The following is a 26739-nucleotide window of genomic DNA, read 5'->3' as shown; positions in this document are numbered from 1 at the left end:
TAATATGATAAAAGAATACTTATTTGTTATAAGTTCATCTTGCTGATCATAACTGAATTTCATAGTTTTTAGCCCCCTGTTCACAAGTGGCTAACTTTAAAATATGGTATTGTATGAAATGAAACTTGTTTATGTAAGTGGTACTTCCTTTTTCTGTAATTTATTGTTCAAGGGTTTTAAAAAATGTTTAAAAGAAGGCTTGAGAGTATTTTATATAATAACTGTAATGCTATATACCCTACATTTTTTGTGGTATAAATTATTTTATTAAGTAATGATTGTCAAAAAGTTGGACTGTGTCATGTATGCAGTTAAAAACTGTATTGCTCTTCTGTACCTGCTGTGCATATAAGTGACCCCATGGGTCTCCCAAAGTGAGCCTTTAACATTCCAGAATTTTTACTCTGCATCTGTTGCTGGCATCTCGCCTCCCACCCACACAGGCTAAGACTAACTGTATGAAGTTTATGCTAGTCCAGTAAAGTACCGAAAGATGAGTAATAAAATGGGAAGACCTTATTAGTGGGGTTGCTAGAATAGCTGCACTAGAAAAAAGTATGCATATACGTGGAAGAAAATAAAGTGTGTGTGTGTGAGTGGGAGAACCTAGAAAGTAACTTAATTGAATAAGTTTAATTGAAACTAACTTATGAGCAGGTATTTCATATGCATCTTTCTATGTTATATGTTCCAGATGGGATTTATACAGCTCAATGAGGACTTCATATTTATTGAACCACTCAATGATACAGTGGCCATAACAGGTCACCCACATCGTGTATATAGGCGGAAAAGGTCCATGGAGGAAAAAGTCACAGAGAAGTCTGTTCCTCACAGTCATTACTGTGGTGTTATTTCAGGTAATGCCTTCTCCTGAAAGGGTTTAATTAACTGTGCAATGTGAGATGAATCCTGGAATAGATCCTCCTTCCCTCCCTCCCTTCTTCCCTCCATGCCACTCTCCCACCCCGCGTTTTCTTTTTTCCTTGCCTTCCTACCTTCCCCATCCTTCCCTCTCTTTGTGTCTATCCATCTGTCCACAGCTTTATCTTTTTTTTTTTTTTAATGTGGAATCTCCCTTGGTTAATGACAATTACATATATTTTTTTGACTTGTTTTCTATGAAGTAATATATTTTAATATAAAAATAGAAGAACTTCAGATATTAATACATTGCATGCTCTATATCCCTCTTGAGTTGTGAAGTGTTCCTCATGGGATTCTGTTCACTGAACTGGAATAGAAATGACACCGAGAGAACTCCAGATCCCCTGAAACTGAATACTATGAGCTCATGGTCTTATTTTAGTTTACTTCTATGTGAACATCATAGAAATCTCTGTACTTTGACCAGAAGCATCTTCCACTTTCTTCTTTTTCTGTTTGATTCAAGTAAAAATCATCTTGATTGTTAATATTAATAGAGGAATAGGAAGAAGAGTCATGATTTACTTCTTGAATTTTATTCTCAGTATCAGAATATCTTAAATTTTAAAGTTTTAAGTGGCTCACAAACATTTCCAACCATCAAATCCTAGTCTCTGTGTGTCTGCCAATTTTTCACAGAAATAAAATGGGGTTCCTGTTTGGTACACTTCCTTATTACTTCCTTTGGCAGAGATATGTGGCATTAGCAAGAAGGTTAAGGAAAAATGAATGATTTCTATTACATAAATAGGACCTAAAAGTCATAGCCAACATTCAGCAGTTTCCCTAGTAAAAATGTTTGGACATCTAATCCAGACATCTCTGAATATTCACTGATATGAGAAATAGTTCCATTTAGAATCTGAGGAAAATATGAATTTATTGAAGAATTTTTGGTATAAAGACTTTAAAATTGACTTGGAGATTTAGAATTAGGTATTAGTGTATTTAGTGCCAAGAGAGCAACTTGAAAATTGGTTATGGTATTTTAGGTTGATTTAGGTATATAAATTGTGATAATAAGTAACATTTTCAGAGGCCTTGGCATGTTCATATCATCAGTTGTCTAGGAGGATCAGATTCAGACAGGATTTCAGTATGTTTCTGTTTAGAAATACAATCTCAAATTAATCTCTGATCTCTGTTTTCTTTTGCGAAAGCTCATGGTATCAGTCTATATGAGAATTATCTTCAGAAGTGGTTAAGTGAATCTACCTCTCTGTCACATTATTCAAAGCACATTATCAAGTCAATTTAAATAAGACACACCCCTCTTCTCTATTCTAAGAAATATAGACACACTGGAGATTAAAAAACAGCTGGACAAAAGTCATAATCTGAAAAAACAAAAGAAAAGTTTTTATATTGTGAGACAATAACAGCAACAATTGGATATAGTCCATTTAAGGAGATTGCCTTGTGTGAGTTACACTGAAAATCTGTACCATGCAACTTTTGAATCATAGTAAGTTCCAGCTGTTCTAATTACTCATGTGTACAGATGACATAAAGTAGTCTTTATATTGCAGTATGTTTGGAGGAAAGGTTTCTAGAGAATTCTTTTTTTTTGATAGGTTTTATAAAGCATAAATACATGGTTCATATTTGACAGACCATGTCGATAAACTTTCTAATTTTTTAAAGACATGACTGTTATATCTTAATTAACCTGTTTGGATCAAGCACTTGCATGCAAGGATTGCGAAGCTGTTTTCTAAGTTCTCTTACCTATCTTCAGTGTTTTTTAAGGGAAATTTAAAAATCATTTTAAAATTAACAATCTATGAAATAAAATATCCATTTACTTATACTGATATGTCTAATTGTAGTTCTTCCCTTCTTATTTCAGGATAATATATTAGCATATTAAAGAACATTCAGATTTGGATAATGTTGCAGCAATTGCCTTTGCACAATGGAATCATAAAATTTACTTGTATTCAACTTGGTTTTTGCCTATCCCCCTTCATCATGTTAATGTTTTAAATGTATTATGTTTATATGTAATGATTATGTAAATGCTGTTTTCTAAACACATACCCTCAAAGTTTAGGATGACTTTGTCCTGTTCTTTTATTAAGATATAACATAGAAGAAAGAAACGCGCAGGAGATTAAGAGTCAGAGGTACCAGGTTCAAGGCCTAGCTTCAGTCTCACTCTAGCTAGATACTCTCCTTCACTTCCCTTGAATTTTTGAACCTTAAAATTCTTTATTTGTAACATAGGAGAACCAGTCACATCACAGCAATGACAAAGAGCTAAATGACACAGCTCTTATTCTCACAAGGTGGACGAATGTATTGTTTTGTGCAAGCTGGTAAATGAGTAATTAGGCTATCTATAATAAGTTCAGTTCAGTTCAGTCGCTCAGTTATGTCCGACTCTTTGCGACCTCATGAACCACAGCACGCCAGGCCTCCCTGTCCATCACCAACTCCCAGAGTCCACCCAAACCCATGTCCATTGAGTCGGTGATGCCATACAGCAATCTCATCCTCTGTTGTCCCCTTCTCCTTCTGCCCTCAATCTTTCCCAGCATCAGGGTCTTTTCAAATGAATCAGCTCTTTGCATCAGGTAGCCAAAGTATTGGAGTTTCAGCTTCACCATCAGTCCTTCCAATGAACACCCAGGACTGATGTCCTTTAGGATGGACTGGATGGATCTCCTTGCAGTCCAAGGGACGCTCAGGAGTCTTCTCCACCACCACAGTTCAAAAGCATCAATTCTTTGGTGCTCAGCTTTCTTTATAGTATAGCTCTCACATCCATACATGACCACTGGAAAAACCATAGCCTTGACTAGACGGACCTTTGTTCTTCAAGTAATGTCTCTGCTTTTGAATATGCTGTCTAGGTTGGTCATAACTTTCCTTCCAAGAAGTAAGCATCTTTTGATTTCATGGCTGCAATCACCATCTGCAGTGATTTGGGAACCCAGAAAAATAAAGTCAGCCACTGTTTCTACTGTTTCCCCATCTATTTGCCATGAAGTAATGGGACTGGATGCCATGATCTTTGTTTTCTGAATGTTGAGCTTTAAGCCAACTTTTCCCCTCTCCTCTTTCATTTTCATCAACAGGCTCTTTAGTTCCTCTTCACTTTCTGCCGTAAGGGTGATGTCATCTGCATATCTGAGGTTATTGCTATTTCTCCCAGCAGTCTTGATTCCAGCTTGTGCTACCTCTAGCGTAGCATTTCTCATGATGTACTCTGCGTAGAAGTTAAATAAGCAGGGTGACAATATACAGCCTTGACGTACTCCTTTTCCCATTTGGAACCAGTCTGTTTTCCATGTCCAGTTCTAACTGTTGCTTCCTGACTTGCATACAGGTTTCTCAAGAGGCAGGTCAGGTGGTCTGGTATTCTCATCTCTTTCAGAACTTTCCACAGTTTATTGTGATCCACACAGTCAAAGGCTTTGGCATAGTCAATAAAGCAGAAATAGATGCTTTTCTGGAGTTCTCTTGCTTTTTCGATGATCCATCAGATGTTGGCAATTTGACCTCTGATTCCTTTGCCTTTTCTAAAAAAAGCTTGGACATCAGGAAGTTCATGGTTCATGTATTGCTGAAGCCTGGCTTGGAGAATTTTGAGCATTACTTTACTAGCATGTGAGATGAATGCAATTGTGGGGTAGTTTGAGCATTCTTTGACATTGCCTTTCTTTGGGGTTAGAATGAAAACTGAGCTTTTCCAGTCCTGTGGCCACTGCTGAGTTTTCCAAATTTGCTGGCATATTGAGTGCAGCAGTTTCACGGCATTATCTTTCAGGATTTGAAATAGCTCAACTGGAATTCCACTAGCTTTGTTCATAGTGATGCTTTCTAAGGCCCACTTGACTTCACATTCCAGGATGTCTGGCTCTAGGTGAGTGATCACACCATCGTGATTATCTGGGCTGTAAAGATATTTTTTGTACAGTTCTTCTGTATATTCTTGCCACCTCTTCTTAATATCTTCTGCTCCTGTTAGGTCCATACCATTTCTGTCCTTTATCGAGCCCATCTTTGCATGAAATGTTCCCTTGGTATCTCTAATTTTCTTGAAAAGATCTCTATTCTTTCCTATCTATTGTTTTCCTCTATTTCTTTGTATTGATCACTGAGGAAGGCATTCTTATCTCTTCTTACTATTCTTTGGAACTCTGCATTCAAATGGGTATATCTTTCCTTTTCTCCTTTGCTTTTCACTTCTCTTCTTTTCACAGCTATTTGTAAGGCCTCCTCAGGGAGCCATTTTGCTTTTTTGAATTTCTGTTTCTTGGGGATGGTCTTGATTCCTGTCTCCTGTACAATGTCATGAACCTCCATCCATAGTTCATCAGGCACTCTGTCAGATCTAGTCCCTTAAATCTATTTCTCACTTCCACTGTATAATCATAAGGGATTTGATTTAGGTCATACCTGAATAGTCTAGTGATTTTCTCCACTCTCTTTAATTTTAGTCTGTATTTGGCAATAAGGAGTTCACGATCTGAACCACAGTCAGCTCCTGGTCTTGTTTTGGGTGACTGTATAGAGCTTCTCCATCTTTGGCTGCAAAGAATGTAATCAATCTGATTTTGGTGTGGACCATCTGGTGATGTCCATGTGTAGAGTCTTCTCTTGTGTTGTTGGAAGAGGATGTTTGCTATGACCAGTGTGTTCTCTTGGCAGAACTCTATTAGCCTTTCCCCTGCTTCATTCTGTACTCCAGGGTCAAATTTGCCTGTTACTCCAGGCGTTTTTTTGACTCCCTACTTTTGCATTCCAGCGTCCTATAATGAAAAGGACATCTTTTTCGGGTGTTATTTCTAGAACGTCTTGTAGGTCTTCTATAATAAGAACCATGACCAACTCGCTACCCAAGATTCTAAGCTTCTGTTATTGGGGAGGAGGGTGGGGTAATCTCAAATATCAAGTAAAACTTATCCAGACCACAGGGAAGAAAGGGAACAGAGTATGCAGGTTAAGAAAATGAACTTTAGAGTCAGACTGTTTGTGCTCACATCTTATGCTGCTACTTCCTACTTTCCTCTAGAAAACTTCCTTGCTTTCTCCAAAGCTTCATTTACAATATACAAAATGAATGGAGTGGTACCTGAACCTTAGGGCTCTTGCCGTAATTAAATGAGATTATGTGTAAAATGAAAAACATTTGTGAAAAATAGTGGATGTTGTTAGATGGGGAAAGAACATCTTGGGGAGAAGGAACAATAAATACAAAACCACAAGGGCAGAAGAGATCATCTACTAGGAGAGCTGAAGCCATGTCTGCAGTGCGACAGGAGGTTCAAGCCTGGAAAAGTAGTCACAGATGAGATAACGAGGGGCCTTGAGTACTGTGGTAAGAAAGACTTTATCTGGAAGGCAAAATGTGGTCCTTCAAGACTGTAAACAGGCCAGTGGCATTATCCATCAATATTTACAAACTTGTGAGTATGTCTAGGACTCTGTGCTAACAAGAAAGATTTATAGAATTGAAGAAGACCAATCTATTTGATCAGGATAACAGAGATCATATCTATTCTTAGAGCTAACTAACCCAGCCACTACCAACCGATATAGTTTCCATATGCCAGGCATGACATTGTGGAGATGATCGTCAGTGTGTGGAGGGTATTATGGGGAGCACATAGTGTCCACCTGTATATCCTCATTTACTGATCTCTTCTTGAACTGGGAGTGTATGGTATCAACTCTGTTGTTTTTATGCATGCATCTGGGTAGAAAATGATCTCAAGGATTGAAGAGATGAAGAATCAGCTCAGCATGCTTGATATAGACAATGAAGACATTCAAGGAAGCCACTTAGTAAAAAGATGACTTCAACATGCATGATTTTCACACACAGTGGCTAACTCATATGATGGAGTCAGAGAGTCATGGTATTGAGATTCTTAAGAAACCTAAAATGTTCCAAATAGCCTATTTAAATTAACACACAAATAAGGATGCAGTACACTGACAGTTTGGGGCCACTACAGCTGTCATTAGTTGGGGCGATAAAGGTAACAAAAGCTTTACTGTCTCTCCCTTACACGGTCCCTTAATCACTCTTGATGTGATTGAAAAGCACCAAATGTTATTTTTTCTTTCATCTCTGTCTCCTCCATGGGCATGTCTTCTTCCATATATATACCCTCTAAATGTAGGCATTTCCCAAAACTTCCTCCTTTTCTTTCTACATCTCATGCCACAGGCTTCTCTGGAATGATAGAGTCCAAATCCATGGGTTCATCTTTCTGACACATTGTTTTGTTCCAAACTCTACCTCCATTTGAATCTCTCTCCTGACAGTCAGGTGTTTAAGTAACTCCTACTCTGATGTCTCTCAGGCACCTCAGACTTAATAAATCTGTGGCTAAACCCGTCATTTTTCCTCCCAGATTCTGCTGCTGGTATTTCCACTATCTACCTGGTCACTGAAAAATAACCACCCCACCCACCTACCCACCCCCACCCCCTTCCACACACACATAAAACAAACAATAGCAAGAAGAAAGAATAATCCTAATCATTATCCTTTTTCTCTGTTTCTTCTGATTAATTTTACTGGGCTTCCCTGATGGCTCAGATGGTAAAGAATCCATCATCTGTGCAAGAGATGAGGGTTTGATCCCAGGTTGGGAAGATCTCCTGGAGAAGGGTATGGCACCCCACTCCAGTATTCTTGCCTGGAAAATCCCTTGGACAGAGGAGCCTGGCAGGCTACAGTCCATGGGGTCAGAAAGTTGAACATGACTAAGCAACTAACACTTTCACCAAAGGTGATATCTACTTGCTAATATGTTGCCTATTATTTCTTCCTTTCTGTTCCTACCACTGTGTGATTTTTACCCAGAAGACCATTGATGTGTCCATTTAGGAGAGATGGTAGATCTGTGTCTGTATATCTATATGTCTACCTATCTTTCCTCTACAATCAACTTATTAGGTGTTGACCCTGCCAAGATGAGCCTTTTCATATACTTATAGGAATGTCTCCTACTAAAGACTTTACATTTATATGATAATATACTAATATGATAATATAATAATATAGTGTTTTATGTGTGTGTGTGTGTGTGTGGGTGGGTGGGGTGGTTCTTTTTCAGTGACCAGCCCAGCCTCCTCTCTTTACATTTATATGATAATATACTAAAGTAGGATTGTGATTACAATATTAAAAAAACTACAAAATTCATTTCTAACTGTTATAGATCTTAAGATACTAATAAAATTAGTTTCATTTGCTGTCCTTCATCAAGGTCTTTGTTTGGTATTAACTGCTGGTACTAAATATGGATTCATAAAATATGTTTTTAACTGTAGTGATTCTGATCTTGGGCAGGCTTGACCTGCAGCAGCTTGAAGTGGGGGTTGGGTACCCCCCAGAGATTGGGGCCAGGTCACGGCAGTGAGAGCACCAAATCCTAGCTGTTAGAGCAGTGGTCAGTGACAAAGCCCTGGCTTTTTGACTTGACAGGAAAGAATTCCCGCTGAGTCACTGAGTTGTGCCCTCATGGCAGGCTGAGGGACTTCCTTACTTATGTGGGACATTTCTTCTGGGTTTCCTTTGCCAATCATTTTATTTTGCCTGATTCACAGTCCGTATTTTGTTTATCTTAGGATCCTTCCATGTGTGCATATGCAACTGTTAGCCAAGATGGATTCGATCAGGGAGTCCTATGGGTAGACCGGCATCAGTTAGCATCACTCCCTTTTTGACCGCCAGGGAGCCTTTCTGCCCATATATAGTTGGGGAGGTCTCCTGTCTCCGAGAGTGAGAAATGTGTTCTGGGCAGGGCCCAGCCTCCTCTCTCAGTTATCCTGCTATTCTCATCTTGGAGTTTCAGTCCACAGGGGATGGATCTCCATCACTGTGCCTTGGAGGCAGGGACTCAGCTACCTCCTGCCTCAGTTCTGTTGCAGATGGCTCCTGTTGCTTTTGTCATTTTGCATTTTCCTGTTTCATGATATAATGCTTATTTTTGTTAAATAAGGGCTCTTTGCATTTTATTTTCATGACACTTTGGTTAACTTAGTTAACTGATCTCCTTGACATTTGGATAAAACTTTGTTTGTTAAATAGATTTTTAGTTTGTGTCCCCATGAGAAAAAAATGATAAACTGTAATTTATGGAGATATCTGAGAACAGTAAAGTTACCAGAAACTGTGATGGAATCACATTAGATCTCAGAGCTAACTTATTTGGCCCTAGACATTAGTAATAGAAGGAACCCAGAAGTTTAATAACAAGAGATAAACTAATCGTGGCATCATGAAAATGTGTTAGAAGGGAAGTAAAGTGGAACAGGTAGTAGAATAGAATAGAATACACACCAAAGTCAAGTACCTGGAACAAGCCTCTAGAAAAGGAATTCATCAGAAACCAAGAGGATGAACTAGAACTATGAGCATACACACCTCCCAGTTCAAAACAAAGTTAGATATGTCCATGTAAACATGACTAATTGGACACACTTGTTTATATCCATAGGATTCTGTTAAACACACATGTTTACTTCTGGAGACTCCACTAATTAGAATAAAAAAATATAAAAGATGTTGCCCAACAAGTACAGATTTGGAAAAGAAGATGGTAGCTATTTAGTAAAATGAACAGAATTTCAGTAAATGGCAAGGAGAAGAACAGATGATAGCTGATTTAACAGTAAATGATGGAGATGGCTGTGCAGTTATAATAAGTTGTTAAAACTAAATGAAGTGTACATTGAAATGGCTACATGTTATGGCATGCAGATTACCCCTCAACAAAGCTGTTAAAATTACAAATTCATTATTAAATCACAGCACACATATAGGAAGTTGTGCAAACGATGTGTCCGACTGCTGAATTTTCCCAAAGTGAAGCGTGAGTAGGTACTACTCAGATCAAAATATAGAAAGTATCAGCAGCATAGATGTTGCCCTTGTGCCTACTCTTAGGCACTAGTTTCTCTTAGCCCGAGATCATCACTATCCCGACTTCTAACATCCCATCTTCCCAGTTTGTGATGTTCCTATAAATGGAATCATACACTGCCTACTCTTTAGTAATTGCTTCTTTTGCTCAGCAGTATGTTCGTGAGGCTCATCTGTTTCTACTGCTCTAGGAACTGAAGTGAAGTGAAAGTCACTCAGTTGTGTTTGACTTTACGACCCAATGGACCATACAGTCCATGGAATTCTCCAGGTCAGAATACTGGAGTGGGTAGCCTTTCCCTTCTCCAGGAGATCTTCCCAACCCAGGGATCGAACCCAGGTCTCCCACATTGCAGACAGATTCTTAACCAGCTGAGCCACAAGGAAAGCCCTCACTGCTATGTAGCATTCCATTTTATGAATAGGACAGAATTTCTTTATCCACTATACTCTTGATGGTTAGTTGAACTATTAAGAATAGTGCTGCTATGAGTAATTTTTACACCTGATTTGCAAAACGGTGGTGGTAAGGAGATTCCCCTCATCCAAGGTAAGGATCAGCAGCTGTGCTGTGCTGGAGCAGCCGTGAAGAGATACCCCACGCCCAAGGTAAGAGAAACCCAAGTAAGATGGTAGGTGTTGCAAGAGGGTATCAGAGGGCAGACACACTGAAGCCATACTCACAGAAAACTAGTCAATCTGATCACACTAGGACCACAGCCTTGCTTAACTCAATGAAACCAAGCCATGCCTGCAGGGCAACCCAAGATGGGCGGGTCATGATGGAGAGGTCTGACAGAATGTGGTCCACTAGAGAAGGGAATGGCAAGCCACTTCAGTATTCTTGCCTTGAGAACCCCATGAACAGTATGAAAAGGCAAAATGATAGGATACCAAAAGAGGAACTCCCCAGGTCATTAGGTGCCCAATATGCTACTGGAGATCAGTGGAGAAATAACTCCAGAAAGAGTGAAGGGATGGAGCCAAAGCAAAAACAATACCCAGCTGTGGATGTGACTGGTGATAGAAGCAAGATCCGATGCTGTAAAGAGCAATATTGCATAGGAACCTGGAATGTCAGGTCCATGAATCAAGGCAAATTGGAAGTGGTCAAACAAGAGATGGCAAGGGTAAATGTTGACACTCTAGGAATCAGCGAACTAAAATGGACTGGAATAGGTGAATTTAACTCAGATGACCATTATATCTACTAGTGTGGGCAGGAATCCCTCAGAAGAAATGGAGTAGCCATCATGGTCAACAAAAGAGTCCAAAATGCAGTACTTGGATGAAATCTCAAAAACGACAGAAAGATCTCTGTTCGTCTCCAAGGCAAACCATTCAATGTCACAGTTATCCAAGTCTATGCCCCAACCAGTAACGCTGAAGAACCTGAAGTTGAGTGGTTTTATGAAGATCTACAAGATCTTTTAGAAGTAACACCCAAAAAAGATGTCCTTTTCATTATAGGGGACTGGAATGCAAAAGCAGGAAGTCAGGAAACACCAGGAGTAACAGGCAAATTTGGCCTTGGAATGTGGAATGAAGCAGGGCAAAGACTAATAGAGTTTTGCCAAGAAAATGCACTGGTCATAGCAAAGACCCTCTTCCAACAACACAAGAGAAGACTCTACACATGGACATCACCAGATGGTCAACACCGAAATCGGATTGATTATATTCTTTTCAGCCAAAGATGGACAAGCTCTATACAGTCAACAAAAACAAGGCCAGGAGCTGACTGTGGCTCAGATCATGAACTCCTTATTGCCAAATTCAGACTGAAATTGAAGAAAGTAGGGAAAACGGCTAGCCCATTCAGGTATGACCTAAATCAAATCCCTTATGATTATACAGTGGAAGTGAGAAATAGATTTAAGGGACTAGATCTGATAGATAGAGTGCCTGATGAACTATGGAATGAGGTTCGTGACATTGTACAGGAGACAGGGATCAAGACCATCCCCACGGAAAAGAAATGCAAAAAAGGAAAATGGCTGTCTAAGGAGGCCTTACAAATAACTGTGAAAAGAAGAGAGGCGAAAAGCAAAGGAGAAAAGGAAAGATATAAGCATCTGAATGCAGAGTTCCAAAGAATAGCAAGAAGAGATAAGAAAGTCTTCTTCAGTGATCAATACAAAGAAATAGAGGAAAACAACAGAATGGGAAAGACTAGAGATCTCTTCAAGAAAATTAGAGATGCCAAGGGAACATTTCATGCAAAGATGGGCTCGATAAAGGACAGAAATGGTCTGGACCTAACAGCAGCAGAAGATATTAAGAAGACATGGCAGGAATACATGGAAGAACTGTACAAAAAAGATCTTCACGGCCAAGATAATCATAATGATGTGATCACTAATCTAGAGCCAGACATCTTGGAATGTGAAGTCAAGTGGGCCTTAGAAAGCATCACTATGAACAAAGCTAGTGGAGGTGATGGCATTCCAGTTGAGCTGTTTCAAATCTTGAAAGATGATGCTGTGAAAGTGCTGCACTCAATATGCCAGCAAAAAACTCAGCAGTGGTGACAGGACTGGAAAAGGTCCATTTTCATTCCAATCCCAAAGAAAGGCAATGCCAAAGAATGCTCAAACTAGCACACAATTGCACTCATCTCACATGCTAGTGAAGTAATGCTCAAAATTCTCCAAGCCAGGCTTCAGCAATACGTGAACCGCGAACTCCCTGATGTTCCAGCTGGTTTTAGAAAAGGCAGAGGAACCAGAGATCAAATTGCCAACATCTGCTGGATCATGGAAAAAGCAAGAGAGTTCCAGAAACACATCTATTTCTGCTTTATTGACTATGCCAAAGCCTTTGACTGTATGGATCACGAAAGACTGTGGAAATTTCTGAAAGAGATGGGAATCCCAGACCACCTGACCTGCTCCTTGAGAAATCTGTATGCAGGTCAGGAAGCAACAGTTAGAACTGGACATGGAACACAGACTGGTTCCAAATAGGAAAAGAGTACATCAAGGCTGTATATTGTCACCCTGCTTATTTAACTTCTATGCAGAGTACATCATGAGAAATGCTGGACTGGAAGAAACACAAGCTGGAATCAAGATTGCCCGGAGAAATATCAATTACCTCAGATATGCAGATGACACCACCCTTATGGCAGAAAGTGAAGAGGAGCTAAAAAGCCTCTTGATGAAAGTGAAAGAGGAGAGGGGAAAAGTTGGCTTAAAGCTCAACATTCAGAAAATGAAGATCATGGCATCCGGTCCCATCACTTCATGGGAAATAGATGGGGAAGCAGTAGAAACATTGTCAGACTTTATTTTTGTGGGCTCCAAAATCACTGCAGATGGTGACTGCAGCCACGAAATTAAAAGATGCTTACTCCGTGGAAGAAAAGTTATGACCAACCTAGATAGTATATTCAAAAGGAGAGACATTACATTGCCGACTAAGGTCTGTCTAGTCAAGGCTATGGTTTTTCCAGTGGTCATGTATGGATGTGAGAATTGGACTGTGAAGAAGGCTGAGTGCCGAAGAATTGATGCTTTTGAACTGTGTTGTTGGAGAAGACTCTTGAGAGTCCCTTGGACTGCAAGGAGATCCTACCAGTCCATTCTGAAGGAGATCAACCCTGGGATTTCTTTGGAAGGAATGATGCTAAAGCTGAAACTCCAGTACTTTGGCCACTTCATGCAAAGAGTTGACTCATTGGTAAAGACTCTGATGCTGGGAGGGATTGGGGGCTGGAGGAGAAGGGGACGACAGAGGATGAGATGGCTAGATGGCATCATGGACTCGATGGACGTGAGTCTGAGTGAACTCCAGGAGATGGTGATGGACAGGGAGGCCTGGCGTGCTGCGATTCATGGGGTTGCAAAGAGTCAGACACGACTGAGCGACTGAACTGAACTGAAGTGAACTGAATGAGTATGTACTTTGGAATGTTGATCGAGTGAGTGAAGTCGTTCAGTCGTGTTCGACTCTTTGTGACCCTGTGGACTATAGCCCACCAGGCTCCTCCGTCCATGGGATTCTCCAGGCAAGAGTACTGGAGTTGGTTGCCATTTTCTTCTCCAGGGGATCTTCCCAACCCAGCGATTGAACCCAGGTCTCCCACATGGCAGGCAGATGCTTTAACCTCTGAGTCACCAGGGACAGTTATTAAGCTTTAGTGAATACTCCCAACCAGTTTTTCATTGTTTATCCTAATTTAAACTCCCAGCTCATATGAGTATGGGACTTCTGGTTGTCCTTACCTTCTTGTTAACACTGAATATAATCATGTCTATTGTAGCCATTCTGGAATTGTAATTAAGTCATTGTGGTAATTTGCATTTCCTTGAAGACCAGTGAGACTGAGCATGTTCCCCTATGCTAATTAGCCTTTTGAATCTGCTTTTTGTTAGAAATGCCTGTTCAGATTTGCAGCCAGTTTTTCAGTTCAGTTATCTGTCACTGACTTAGAGTAGCTTTTCATTTCTTTATTATGGAAAAGTTCTGTAATTATCTTCTCCCACTTGGTTGAGTGATTTTCATTCTGATAGTAGCATATTTTCATAAACAAATTTTCCATTTTATATAAATGTAGAAAGATTTTTTTTTAAAGCTTAATAGCATTTTTTTTTAATTTTTAGTTTTTTATTTTTTAAATTTTAAAATCTTTAATTCTTACATGCATTCCCAAACATGAACCCCCCTCCCACCTCCCTCCCCATAACATCTTACTGGGTCATCCCCATGCACCAGCCCCAAGCATGCTGCATCCTGCGTCAGACATAGACTGGCGATTCAATTCACATGATAGTATACATGTTAGAATGTCATTCTCCCAAATCATCCCACCCTCTCCCTCTCCCTCTGAGTCCAAAAGTCCGTTATACACATCTGTGTCTCTTTCCCTGTCTTGCATACAGGGTCGTCATTGCCATCTTCCTAAATTCCATATATATGTGTTAGTAACATTATCCTCAATGGTGAAAAATTGAAAGCATTTCCCCTAAAGTCAGGAACAAGACAAGGGTGTCCACTTTCACCGCTACTATTCAACATAGTTCTGGAAGTTTTGGCCACAGCAATCAGAGCAGAAAAAGAAATAAAAGGAATCCAAATTGGAAAAGAAGAAGTAAAACTCTCACTGTTTGCAGATGACATGATCCTCTACATGGAAAACCCTAAAGACTCCACCAGAAAATTACTAGAGCTAATCAATGAATACAGTAAAGTTGCAGGATATAAAATCAACACACAGAAATCCCTTGCATTCCTATACACTAATAATGAGAAAGTAGAAAAAGAAATTAAGGAAACAATTCCATTCACCATTGCAACAAATAGAAAGATATTTATTGGTGGTTACTGCTTTTATTTGACTCTGTTTGAAGAATCTGCTGTATTGAGGTCATAACTTCTGTAGTATTCCAATGGATGACAGAACCAATTCCTTTGAAGCCCATACATAGTTGGAGTAATTAGAGGCATTTGCCTGCAGAGGAGCCTGGTGGGTTACAATCCATGGGGTTGCAAAGAATCAGACACAGCTTAGTGACATTAGGATGTATGGAGCAGTCACTTCAGGCTCTTCTGGCAAGTAGACCTTTATCTTATCACTGGTTTCCAAAAGAAAACCATGATGTCTTTTATTTATAGAATTATTTTATTTATACATACTAATGTGATCTTATTATTGGCCACCTACAACTCTAGAAAGCAGGTGTTACTGTTATTCATTTTATAAATGAGGAAACTAAGGCTGACTGAGTGATGTTAGTTTCCCAAGGGGTAGTTAATCAGTGGTAGAAATCCAGGCTGTCTGATTCCAAAGCCAAATGCTCATTTAGGTTCCCTATGTGCAGGGAACTTTTATGATCTTGCTTACCACTATATCATCAGCAGATGTTGGTATTCAGTAAACTTTCTTTTAAATTATTGAAGCGGTGGAGATTTTTATTCATTTTGCTAAGATAGAGGCACATTTGAAAATTCATTTCTGTGTTGCAGATAAAGGAAGACCTAAATCTAAAAAAATAACAGAAAGTGGAAGAGGGAAACGATATTCATACAAATTACCTCAAGAATACAACATAGAGACTGTAGTGGTTGCAGACCCAGCAATGGTTTCCTATCATGGAGCAGATGCAGCCAGGAGATTCATTCTAACCATCTTAAATATGGTAGGCAAACTTTAAAGTGCGCTTGGAATTTTTTCAAGAAAACTCTAAGGAAGAAATGTGTGAGTATAATGAAGTTCTTTAAAAATTAACTCATTACTATTCCTTTCTTTTATTGACATCAGCAAGAAAAAATAGGTGTATCAAATTGATCCATCTCAAAAGAGATATCAAAATAATAACTTATACCTTCTAGTAATAAAACCTTATTGTTAATTTGATGTGGCAAAACTCTTTTTCTGTTACTCTTTTATCTCTTTTTTTTGTGCCCTTCTTTTCCTTCTTTTTTATAAAAGGCCATTTGTTGAAATAGCAGAAATGTTATATTTGTTTATATGTATGGCCCAACCCAAAGTACTGTAGATTATGAGGTGGAACAATAATGGAGGTTGGTGATCCACTGAGCTCTTATGTAGGTATGTAAAACTGCATGTCAGATATAATACTAGCTGATGAGTAAGATGTAATAGCTAAGAGCTGAATCACAGGTAGCTAACTTTGGTTGATAGCTTTTGGACCACAGAAATCTAACTTGTACCTGGGATCTGAATCCTTGTACCTACTGCCTGAATCCTTTGACTTAACTATATACCCTGTTGAGTAAACTTCCTTCAAGGCAGAATGAGAAGGTTTTCATGGAGAGTGTTTCCTAGGAGAGAATAAACATAAATGAAAGCCAACGGCAGATGTCCATTTATAATTCGAGTTGCCATATAAGGCAAGATAAGAGCCACTAGTACAAGGATAAATACTTAGCTACTGAACAACCACTTCACCAGCATTTTGTAAAGGGTAGACAGGCATAGCCTATCAACTTAAGTCCCAATAGTACTGCCTTGGAAAGTGTGGGTTTAGTATGCCAGTTTTAATTTTCTGTAATAAATTAGTCAGTTTTACCAAAAACAAAATCAAGGTACTGCATAAAAAATTTGCCTTGCTTTCCAGCATTGTTACATATACCATGTTTTGGAAATACCAGTTATAATGGTGACCTGAAACCATTAAGCAACAATAGCATGTCTTCATGGGCAGCATTGGAGGGGAGGAGCTTTGAAAATCCTGTTCCTGCTTGGCAGTTAGGTATAAAGCAGGCTGTTTTGGGGACATTTTCTCAGAAGAAAGGACACTGGCATTTTGTGATCTTAAGAAAATTTCTAGGATTTAGTTACTAAAATTCTTCTCTTTACTACTGTGGAAAGCCCAATCTTCCCCATGTACCACCCCCGCCCCATTGAAATGCTTAGATTGTCAATTATAGTGTATATTATCAGAATGCTAGGTCTGAATTTCTTGGTGTCTAAAGTGAATTAGTTATTGCGTATTAAGCTAATTTTAAAGTAATTAAAAAAATTTTTGAAACATATAAAATTGCTCAACTGAATTGAGACTTCTCCCTGGTCTGGGCTTAAAGAAAAATTAAGATGTCTTTCAGTTTTATTTTAGGATTTTTATTTTTATTTGCTTTTAGGTTTTTAACCTTTTCCAACACAAGAGTCTTGGTGTGCAGGTCAATCTTCGTGTGATAAAGCTTATTCTGCTCCATGAAACTCCAGTAAGAAAGTCTTGAGTTTTTTGTTCAATTCAGTGGGTGAGAAGTTGTATTCAGGTACTTTTAAGTAAAGGGAATGTTAGGGATTTACTTTTTATTGACTTAAAATCCAGAAATATCCACTGAGTCACTTGAAATGTACATAAAACTGGCTGTTAGTTTTAGTTAATACCTCAATTATATTCCAAAAATGGAATGTTTGTAGTTTCCAAGGATCCTGACAACAAACCTTAACTTTGCAAAATGCAATTTTTAAAAGTAATTTTTAATGACAGTTATATTTTCTTATTTAAACATGTGCTTTTCTGTAATTCAATTTAAACAGAGACTGTTCTGTGGCATCATTTTAACATACTGCTTAGCTTTGTAAAACCTTTGTTAACATTGTAGAAATAATGAGTGATTTAAGTCTAAAAGTTCCACATTCTTAATATTCCATTACAACTCTCTTCTTTTTCAGAATAGCATTAAACAGGTTTTGTAATTATTGTACCTTCACAAAGTTTTAAGATATTTTAGCTCAGGAAAAATTAATCCTGAATGTCTTCCAGGTTCTAATTAATGTTATGGTCAGCAGACTGCTCTAGTAATTCAAGAAGTCCCCTTGGTTTTTAGTTTTCTGTATATCTGAGAATAATTTGCCTTGAAGTGAAATCTCTTCTTTTGCAGGCAGATCTGTATATTGGGCATCATGGAGAGAAAATGCTGGAGAGTTTTTGTAAGTGGCAGCATGAAGAATTTGGCAAAAAGAATGATATACATTTAGAGATGTCAACAAGCTGGGGAGAGGACATGACCTCAGTGGATGCAGCTATACTTATAACACGGTGAGTTTTTTTTAAAGCCAATTAAATGACATTCTTAATTTGATGGCCGTGCTGTTAATCCTATTAATCCCTTCATAGAATGCTTTTATTCCAGATTTTGTGTTCCAAAAAACTTTTGGCATAATGCTGTTAGTAATTTCCCTCAATTCATAATAACTGCTTTCTGAACAGCCACCTATTGGCTGGCATATTGACTAAACATTTGGTTAATTAATATTAAAAAAGTTAACTTCAATTTTTGATGCAAAGACATAGCCATTGGTGATGATAAATGAAAGCACTGATGAATTTTGGTGGAACTTTGAAGTTATGAACCTACATGGTATGTTTTTCTGTCATCATCCTGTAAAGTGCCCAATATATTAAACTGAACAATTTCTGGTTATAAGAAAAATTTTTAATTAAGTCTCTAGCTAGTTAATTTTGAGCTGCATTTGTATTTCAGCACTGAGTATAAATATAAGGTGAAACAATGAGGAACAATTAACTCTCTATGAACACTCTGTATAAACTTACAAACTTAAATATAAGCTTATTTTGCTTAGAGCTAGTAATTAATGGTAGTTCATTGTTAACTAGCAATTTAATTTTTTAATGAATGTTGACATTTCACATCACAGAATACACTGTGACGTTTAAACATGATTTTCTGTAATGAGTCTATTGAATTCATAATGGCTTCTTTTTGCTGAATTGTATAAAAATGATTCTACTTATAAATAATTCATAAAGATGAAAACAATCTCTATATAAGAACACAACTAGACTTCCATTTCCAGCTATGTAGGTGTACCTGATACTAGACCTCTGCAATAAACAGCCATAAAATTGAAAAACATTTATGAAGCAACTGCTTTCAGTTATTGAAGAAATAGCAGTGCAGTCTCTGAAAGAAGGAAAATTTACTAAGTGAGCCCCACAGCCAACCCAACTTTGCCTTGGGACAATTTTTTTAATGGACAGCAAGCTGGCATCTAAGTAGAACACAGTGCTCCTGTTGAAAGCACCGAGATGAGGATACTTTGCAGGCAGAAGTGCCAAGTTCTTGTGTAGATCATCTGTGAGGACTTTGCAAAGGCTGGTCTAGCTACACAAAGAAATGACCCAAAATTTATCAGGGTGCTATTGTTATGGAGTTAAGATTCTAGAAATTGAGCATATTTTGGCCATGGGAGTAAAGCAACCTTGCTAATACCTTGTTTTCACTCCTGGCATTTATCTGAGGAAGCAAAGGCACCATTTAGAGGCATTTATCTGCGAAAACAGAGGCACCATTAAGAGGCCTTCTTAATAGGCACCATGATCCAGAGACATGGCCTCTCTGGTCTCTTAACAAAGCTTGAAACCAAGCCCAGTTTTGAGGTTAAGTCCCATCAGTTTACAAAGGCTTGGCAATTATTTTGAGCTTTTGGTGTATCCTCCCTACTAAAGAATAAACTCAAACCTACCTACATTCAGAGTGACCAGCAAGTAAAAAAGATAAAGCACTCTTCAGAGGAATATAACTGAATCTTGAATCTCTATGATATATCATCTACAATGTCTGGAATATAATGAAAATTAGTCAAGCAAAGAAACATGAAAATGAGACCCACGGTCAAAGAAAAATTATCAGTAGCATCAAACCCTGAGATTACTTCAGTTCAGTTTAGTCACTCAGTCGTGTCTGACTCTTTGCGACCCCATGAATCTCAGCACACCAGGCCTCCTGGAGTTCACCCAAACACACGTCCATTGAGTCGGTGATGCCACCAGCCATTTCATCCTTTGTTGTCCCCGTCTCCTCCTGCTCTCAATCCCTCCCAGCATCAGAGTCTTTTCCAATGAGTCGACTCTTTGCATGAGGTGTCCAAAGTATTGGAGTTTCAGCTTCAGCATCAGTCCTTCCAAAGAACACCAGGACTGATCTCCTTTATTTATTTATTTTTATTTTTTTATTATTATTTTTTTTTACTTTACAATATTGTGTTGGTTCTGCCACACACCAACATGAATCTGCCATGGGTGTACACGTATTCCCCATCCAGAATCCTCCTCCCACGTCCTTCCCCGTACCATCCCTCTGGGTCATCCCAGTGCACCAGCCCCAAGGATCCTGTATAGAACCTGGATTGGTGATTCATTTCTTATATGATATTATGCATGTTTCCATGCCATTCCCCCAAATCATCCCACCCTCTCCCTCTCCCACAGAGTCCAAAAGACTGTTCTATACATCTGTGTCTCTTTTGCTGTCTTGCATACAGGGTTATCATTACCATCTTTCTAAATTCCATATATATGCATTAGTATACTGTATTGATGTTTTTCTTTCTGGCTTACTTCACTCTGTATGATAGGCTCCAGTTTCATCCCTCTCATTAGAACTGATTCAAATGTATTCTTTTTAATGGCTGAGTAATACTCCATTGTGTATGGACTGGTTGGATCTCCCTGCAGTCCAAGGGACTCTCAAGAGTCTTCTCCAACACCACAGTTCAAAAGCATCAATTCTTCAGCACTCAGCTTTCTTCACAGTCCAACTCTTACATCCATACATGACCGCTAGACAAAACCATAGCCTTGACTAGATGGACCTTTGTTGGCAAAGTAATGTCTCTGCTTTTGAATATACTATCTAGGTTGGTCATAACTTTCCTTCCAAGGACTAAGCGTCTTTTAATTTCATGGCTGTAGTCATCATCTGCAGTGATTTTGGAGCCCCCCAAAATAAAGTCTGACACTGTTTCCACTGTTTCCCCATCTATTTCCCAAGAAGTAATGGGACCAGATGCCATGATCTTAGTTTTCTGAACGTTGAGCTTTAAGCCAACTTTTTGAGATTGCTTAGATGTTGGATTTACCAAATACTGCTGTAACTGGAATCTCAGAAGAGAGTTGAGAATGGGTAAGAAAATTATTTGAAGAAGTAATGTCAAAAGTTTTTCACAGATTTCATAAAAAACCTAGAGACCTAGACCTAGTTATTTTCAAAAAAAAAAAAAAACAAACAGTGATGAGGCATATCATAGGAAAATTGGTGAGAATCAAAGATATAGAAAAGGATTTTGAATTGGCTAGAGAAAAGGGATACATTACAATAGCGGAGACACCATTAAGAGCAATAACTGACTTCCTGTTGGAAAGAACAGATCCCTGAAACAATGAAATGATATCACTAATGTACTGACTGAAAAAGCCCTATCACCAAAAATTCTTAATGAATTCATAAGGGTACTTTCTTAATCTGTGAAAGTGTGTCTACACCTACTTACACACACAAAATCTATAGCTAATAAGACTGGAAGCAAGGCAAGGGATGTCCACTCTTAGCTCATCTGTTCAGTATTGTGCTGATGCTTATAAGGAAGAGGAAGGAAAGGCATAAATACTGGGAAGAAAAATTTAAAACTGTCTCTACACAGATGACATGACTTGGTACAAAGAAAATTTTAAGAAATCTAGTGGAAAAATTGCTAGACTTTACAAGTGTAATTTACAAGTCTATAGCATATAAAGTCAATTTAGAAGAAGAATTATATTTATATATGGAGGAAGTGAACAGTTGGGAAGATTTTAAAGTAATTTCCAAAACCATAAAACACTGAGAATAATTTAAGAAAATGAAATAATATCTATATAGCCCTGCTGAGAAAAAATAGAGATATAAATAAAGGTTCATTTATTGGAGGACAAAGTATTATCAAGATGTCTATTTTCCCTAAATTGTCTTATGGAATGACTATAATCCCAGTGAAAATCCCTCTGCAGGTTTTTCATTTGGTTTGGTTTGGTTTTAAAAATTACAATTGGATTCCAAAATTTATTTGGGAAAGAAAAGGACCTGGAAGAGTTAAGCAGTTTTGTAAAAGAGGGACAAATTGGGTGAACTTACATTTTCTGATTTCAAAACTTATTATAAAGGTTTGGTAGTCAAAACAGTATAGCTATGGCAGAACATTAGCCATACAAATCAGTGAAGCAGAATAGAGTGTGGAAATACACTCACATACATATGGTCAATTGATGTTCAGTAAAACCATTAGCTGATGGTTCAGTGATGAAAAGACAGTCTGTTTACATATGGATACCCATTTGAAAAAGATGTATCTCAACCCTGTTTAGCACCTTGTTTGATGTTAATTCATAATGGATCATAGAAATCTACAACTATAAGACTTTTATTAAAAACAAAATGGTCTGGTGGCTCATGACCATGAGAGGACAGTAATTTCCTAGATAGGATACAAAAAGCAGTAACTAAAAATTATTAATCATTTGGGCTTCTTGAAAATTAGAACCACATCATATCCAAAACTATTGATATGTAAATGAAGAGATTAGATACTTGCAATAGACATATTAAATGGATAATTTGTATCTAAAATTATATTTATATTTATGTATATACATATATGATATATAAATATATAGAACTTTAAGACTAAGAAAGATAATCAAAGAAATATGACCTGTGTTTACCCAAACAGTAGCTGGTAATTTTGGAGTTGCCCGTTTGGCCTCTATTTGTCTCATTATGATGAGGCTAATAGTGCAGAGAGAAGAATATAAGACATCTTCTATAACATCTAACATAAAGCAACCATTCAATAATTTTCCAAGCATAAATAATTGTATAAAATCCTGTGCAAACTTTTATTAGTGTGTAAGATATACTACCAGAAATATCTTTTGTATTATGTAATAAATGTTTTTAATTGATAGTTGGTCAGCCCATGGTTATTGTTGCATTCCTCATTATCTTAGACACAGTTAGGAATCATTTGCTGTGGCTAACAGTATTGTCGAGTGATAAAACAGTTTTATGGGGTTAGTGTGATATATTCAATATTAAAGTGAAGTTGCTCAGTCATGTCCGACTCTTTGCGACCCCATGGACTGTAGCCTACCAGGCTCCTCTGTCCATGGAATTTTCCAGGCAAGAACACTAGAGTGGGTTGCCATTTCCTTCTCCAGATATTTGATATTACCAGTAGTGATTTTCTGAACATGTTATGGTTTAAATTCAAATGAAAAAATAATGTGTAAAATTCCTGACCCCTAGGAATTCTGAAACAAGTGTCAGTTCCTTTTTCTTCTTTGGCTGTTTATATCTAGTGAAAGTTTATTTAATAATTTACACTTTACATTTCTATAGGATGAGCCTGCCTTGCTTACGAATTTTAGAATTCAATGAAATACTGAAACATATAATGTTTTATATGTTTGAAAGACTATAAGTCTACCTTATATACTAAAGCTATTGGATTTTTACTACATTATTTATTATTTATTTAAATTTAATTTTTATTTTATGTTAGAGTATAGCTGATTTACAATATTGTGTTAGTTTCAGGTGTACACTTCGCTGTTATTTTCAGCAGTGATTCATTTATACATATACACATGTCTATTGTTTTCCAGATTATTTTCCTATGTAGATTTACAGAGTATTAAGTAGAGTTTCCTGTGCTATACAGTAGGTCTTTGTTGATTATTTTATGTGTAATAGTATGGTTATGTTAATCTCAACCTGCTAGTTTATCCCTCCCACCTTTCTTTTTTGGTAATGATAAGTGTGTTTTTGAAGTCTGTAAGTCTGTTTCTGTTTTGTAAGCTCATTTGTATCCTTTTTTTAGGTTCCACATATAATTGATATGATACAATATTTGTCTTTCATTGTCTGATTTACTTCACTCTGTATGACAGTCTCTAGGTCCATCCATGTCTCTGCAAATGGCACAGTTTCATTTCTTTTTATGGTTGTGTAATATTCCATTGTTATATTCCATAATATTCCATTGTAATATTCCAAAGGAGATATATATATATATATATATCCCATCTTTTTTTTATCTATTCCTCTGTTGATGGACATTGAGGTTGCTTCCTTATCCTGGTTGTTGTAAATAGTGCTACAGTGAACACTGGAGTGCATGTATCTTTTTGAATTATACTTTTCTCTGGGTATATACCCAGGAGTGTGATTGATAAGTCATATGATATCTCTCTTTTTGTTTTTTTAAGGAACCTCCATACTGTTCTCCACAATGGCTGTATCAATTTACATTCTCAGCAATGGTGTAAGAGGGTTCCATTTTCTCCGCACCGTCTTGAGTATTTTGTTGTTTGTAGACTTTTTGATGGTGGACATTCTTACTAGTTTGAGGAGGTACCTCACTGTAATTTTGATTTGCATTTCTCTACCGATTAGTGAGGTTGAGAATCTTTTTGTGTGTTTTTTGGCCGTCTGTGTATGTCTTCTTTGGATGAATGTCTGTTTAGACCTTTTGCCCTTTTTTTTTTTTTTTTAAATATTTAGCTTCATGAACTATTTGTATATTTTGGAAATTCATCCCTGGTCAGTCACATTATTTGCAACTATTTTCTCCCATTCTGAGGGTTGTCTTTTTGTTTCGTTTATGGTTTCCTTTGCTTTGCAAATATTTTTGCATTTAGTTAGATCCTATTTGTTTATGTTTGTTTTTACTTTCATTACCCTAGGAGACAGGTCCAGAAAGATCTTGCAGCAATAGATGTCAAAGAGTGTTCTGCCTATGTGTTCCTCTAAGAATTATATATTATCCTGTCTTACATTTAAGTCTTTAATCCACTATGAAATTTGTTTTTATGTATGGTATTAGATAGTGTTCTAATTTCATTCTTTTACATGTAGCTATCCAGTTTTACCAGGATCACTTAATAAATAAACTGTATTTTCTCCATTGTATATTCTTGCCTCCTTTGTTGTAGATTAATTGACCAAAGGTGTGAAAGTTTGTTTTGGGGCTTTCTATCTTGCTCCATTGATCTATATATCTGTCTTTGTGAGAGATCATACTCTTTTGATGATTGTAGCTTTGTAGTATAGTCTACAGTGAGGGAGCTTGATTCTTCCAGCTCTGTCTTTCTTTCTCAAGATTGCTTTGGCTATTCAGGGTCTTTTATGTTTTGATACAGATTTGAAGATGTTTTTGTCCTAGATCTACCAAAAAAAAAAAAGCCATTTGAAATTTGATAGGAATTACATTGAAACTGTAGCTTACCTTGGGTAGTATAATCATTTTGACAGTATTGATTCTGCTAATCTAGGAACATGGTATATCTTTCTGTTTGTGTCATCTTATATTTCTTTCATCAGTATCTTAGAGGTTTCTGAGTACACATCTTTTGTGTCTCTAGGTAGGTTTATTCCTAAGTATTTTATTCTTTTTTGATGTGATGGTAAATAGGATAATTTATCTATTAAATCCTTAATTTCTCTTTCTGACCTTTCATTGTTAGTGTATAGAAATGCAACAGATTTCTATGTATTAAGCTAACAGGAAGCTAACACACTCATATTTGGTCTGTATCATTTGGAAGGAGGAACAGGCATACTATTTTATTGCATAGAAGTATCCTAATTTATGTGACTGCTCTATATTTTTATAGCTTTCTGAATTTTCACATTTAGAGAAAAATGTATTAACATCTTTATCTATATATGATTGTAAATAAGTGCTAGTATTTGTTTAGAATAATTGCAGTGTACTTGCTCTTGTGCTTAGAAATATAATGTTTTTCATTATTGTCAAAGTGAAATTGAAAGTGAAAGTCACTCAGTTGTGTTCAACTCTTTGCAATCCCATGGAATGTACAGTCCGTCGAAGTCTCTAGGCAAGAATACTGGAAGGGGTAGCCATTCCCTTCTCCAGGGGAATCGTCTCTACCCAGGGATCGAACCCAGGTCTCCTGCATTGCAGGAGGATTCTTTACCAGCTGAGCCACCAGGGAAGCCCAAGAATACTGGAGTGGCTAAGTCTATCCCTTCTCCAGGGGATCTTCCTGACCCATGAATTGAACCGAGTTTTCCTGCATTGCAGGTGGATTCTTTACCAGCTGAGCTACTAGCAAAGCCCATTTTCATTATTGTCAAATTTTGCTCATAAAATGCATTTGAACTACTTGCTTGCACATAGGCTAGTATAACATATTAAAAGAATGAATCAAAAGTAGTCATATCTGGGATTTGTGAGAATATTCTAGATAATATTCTACAGTAATATTTGTGTTGTTAAAAAATTTTTAATTACAGGATAATTGCTTTACAGTATTTTGTTGGTTTCAGCTGTGAATCAGCATGAATCAGCCATAGGTATACATATGCCCCCTCCCTCTTGAACCTTCCTCCCAGCTCCCACCCAATTCCAACCCTCTTCACTGTCACAGACTTCCTAATTTGAACTCCCTGCATCTTACAGCAAATTTCCACTGGCTATCTGTTTTTACATTGTATGTTTCCATGCTATTCTCTCAATTTGTCCCACCCTCTTCTTCCCCAGCTGTGTCCACAAGTCTTTTCTCTGTGTCTGCATCTCCGCTGTTGCCCTGCAAACAGGCTCATCAGTACTGTCTTTCTAGATTCCATATACGTGTGTTAATATATGATAT

At 37.5% G+C, this 26739-nt stretch overlaps 1 protein-coding gene across 1 annotated transcript in view; it reads left to right on the top strand.

Moving 5' to 3' along the window:
* ADAMTS19 (ADAM metallopeptidase with thrombospondin type 1 motif 19) overlaps window positions 1-26739 on the top strand; it is a 262774-nt gene that overhangs the window by 52821 nt on the left and 183214 nt on the right. The window contains exons 3-6 of the mRNA XM_069591632.1: window positions 695-860; window positions 15782-15954; window positions 17420-17503; window positions 18170-18327. Of these exons, the coding sequence (XP_069447733.1) occupies window positions 695-860; window positions 15782-15954; window positions 17420-17503; window positions 18170-18327 (581 nt within the window). The remainder of the gene's footprint in view (window positions 1-694; window positions 861-15781; window positions 15955-17419; window positions 17504-18169; window positions 18328-26739) is intronic.

Source organism: Ovis canadensis, chromosome 5 (assembly GCF_042477335.2).
Source record: "Ovis canadensis isolate MfBH-ARS-UI-01 breed Bighorn chromosome 5, ARS-UI_OviCan_v2, whole genome shotgun sequence".
In the NCBI taxonomy this organism is placed as follows: domain Eukaryota; kingdom Metazoa; phylum Chordata; class Mammalia; order Artiodactyla; family Bovidae; genus Ovis; species Ovis canadensis.
This window is presented reverse-complemented; position numbering and strand designations above follow the sequence as displayed.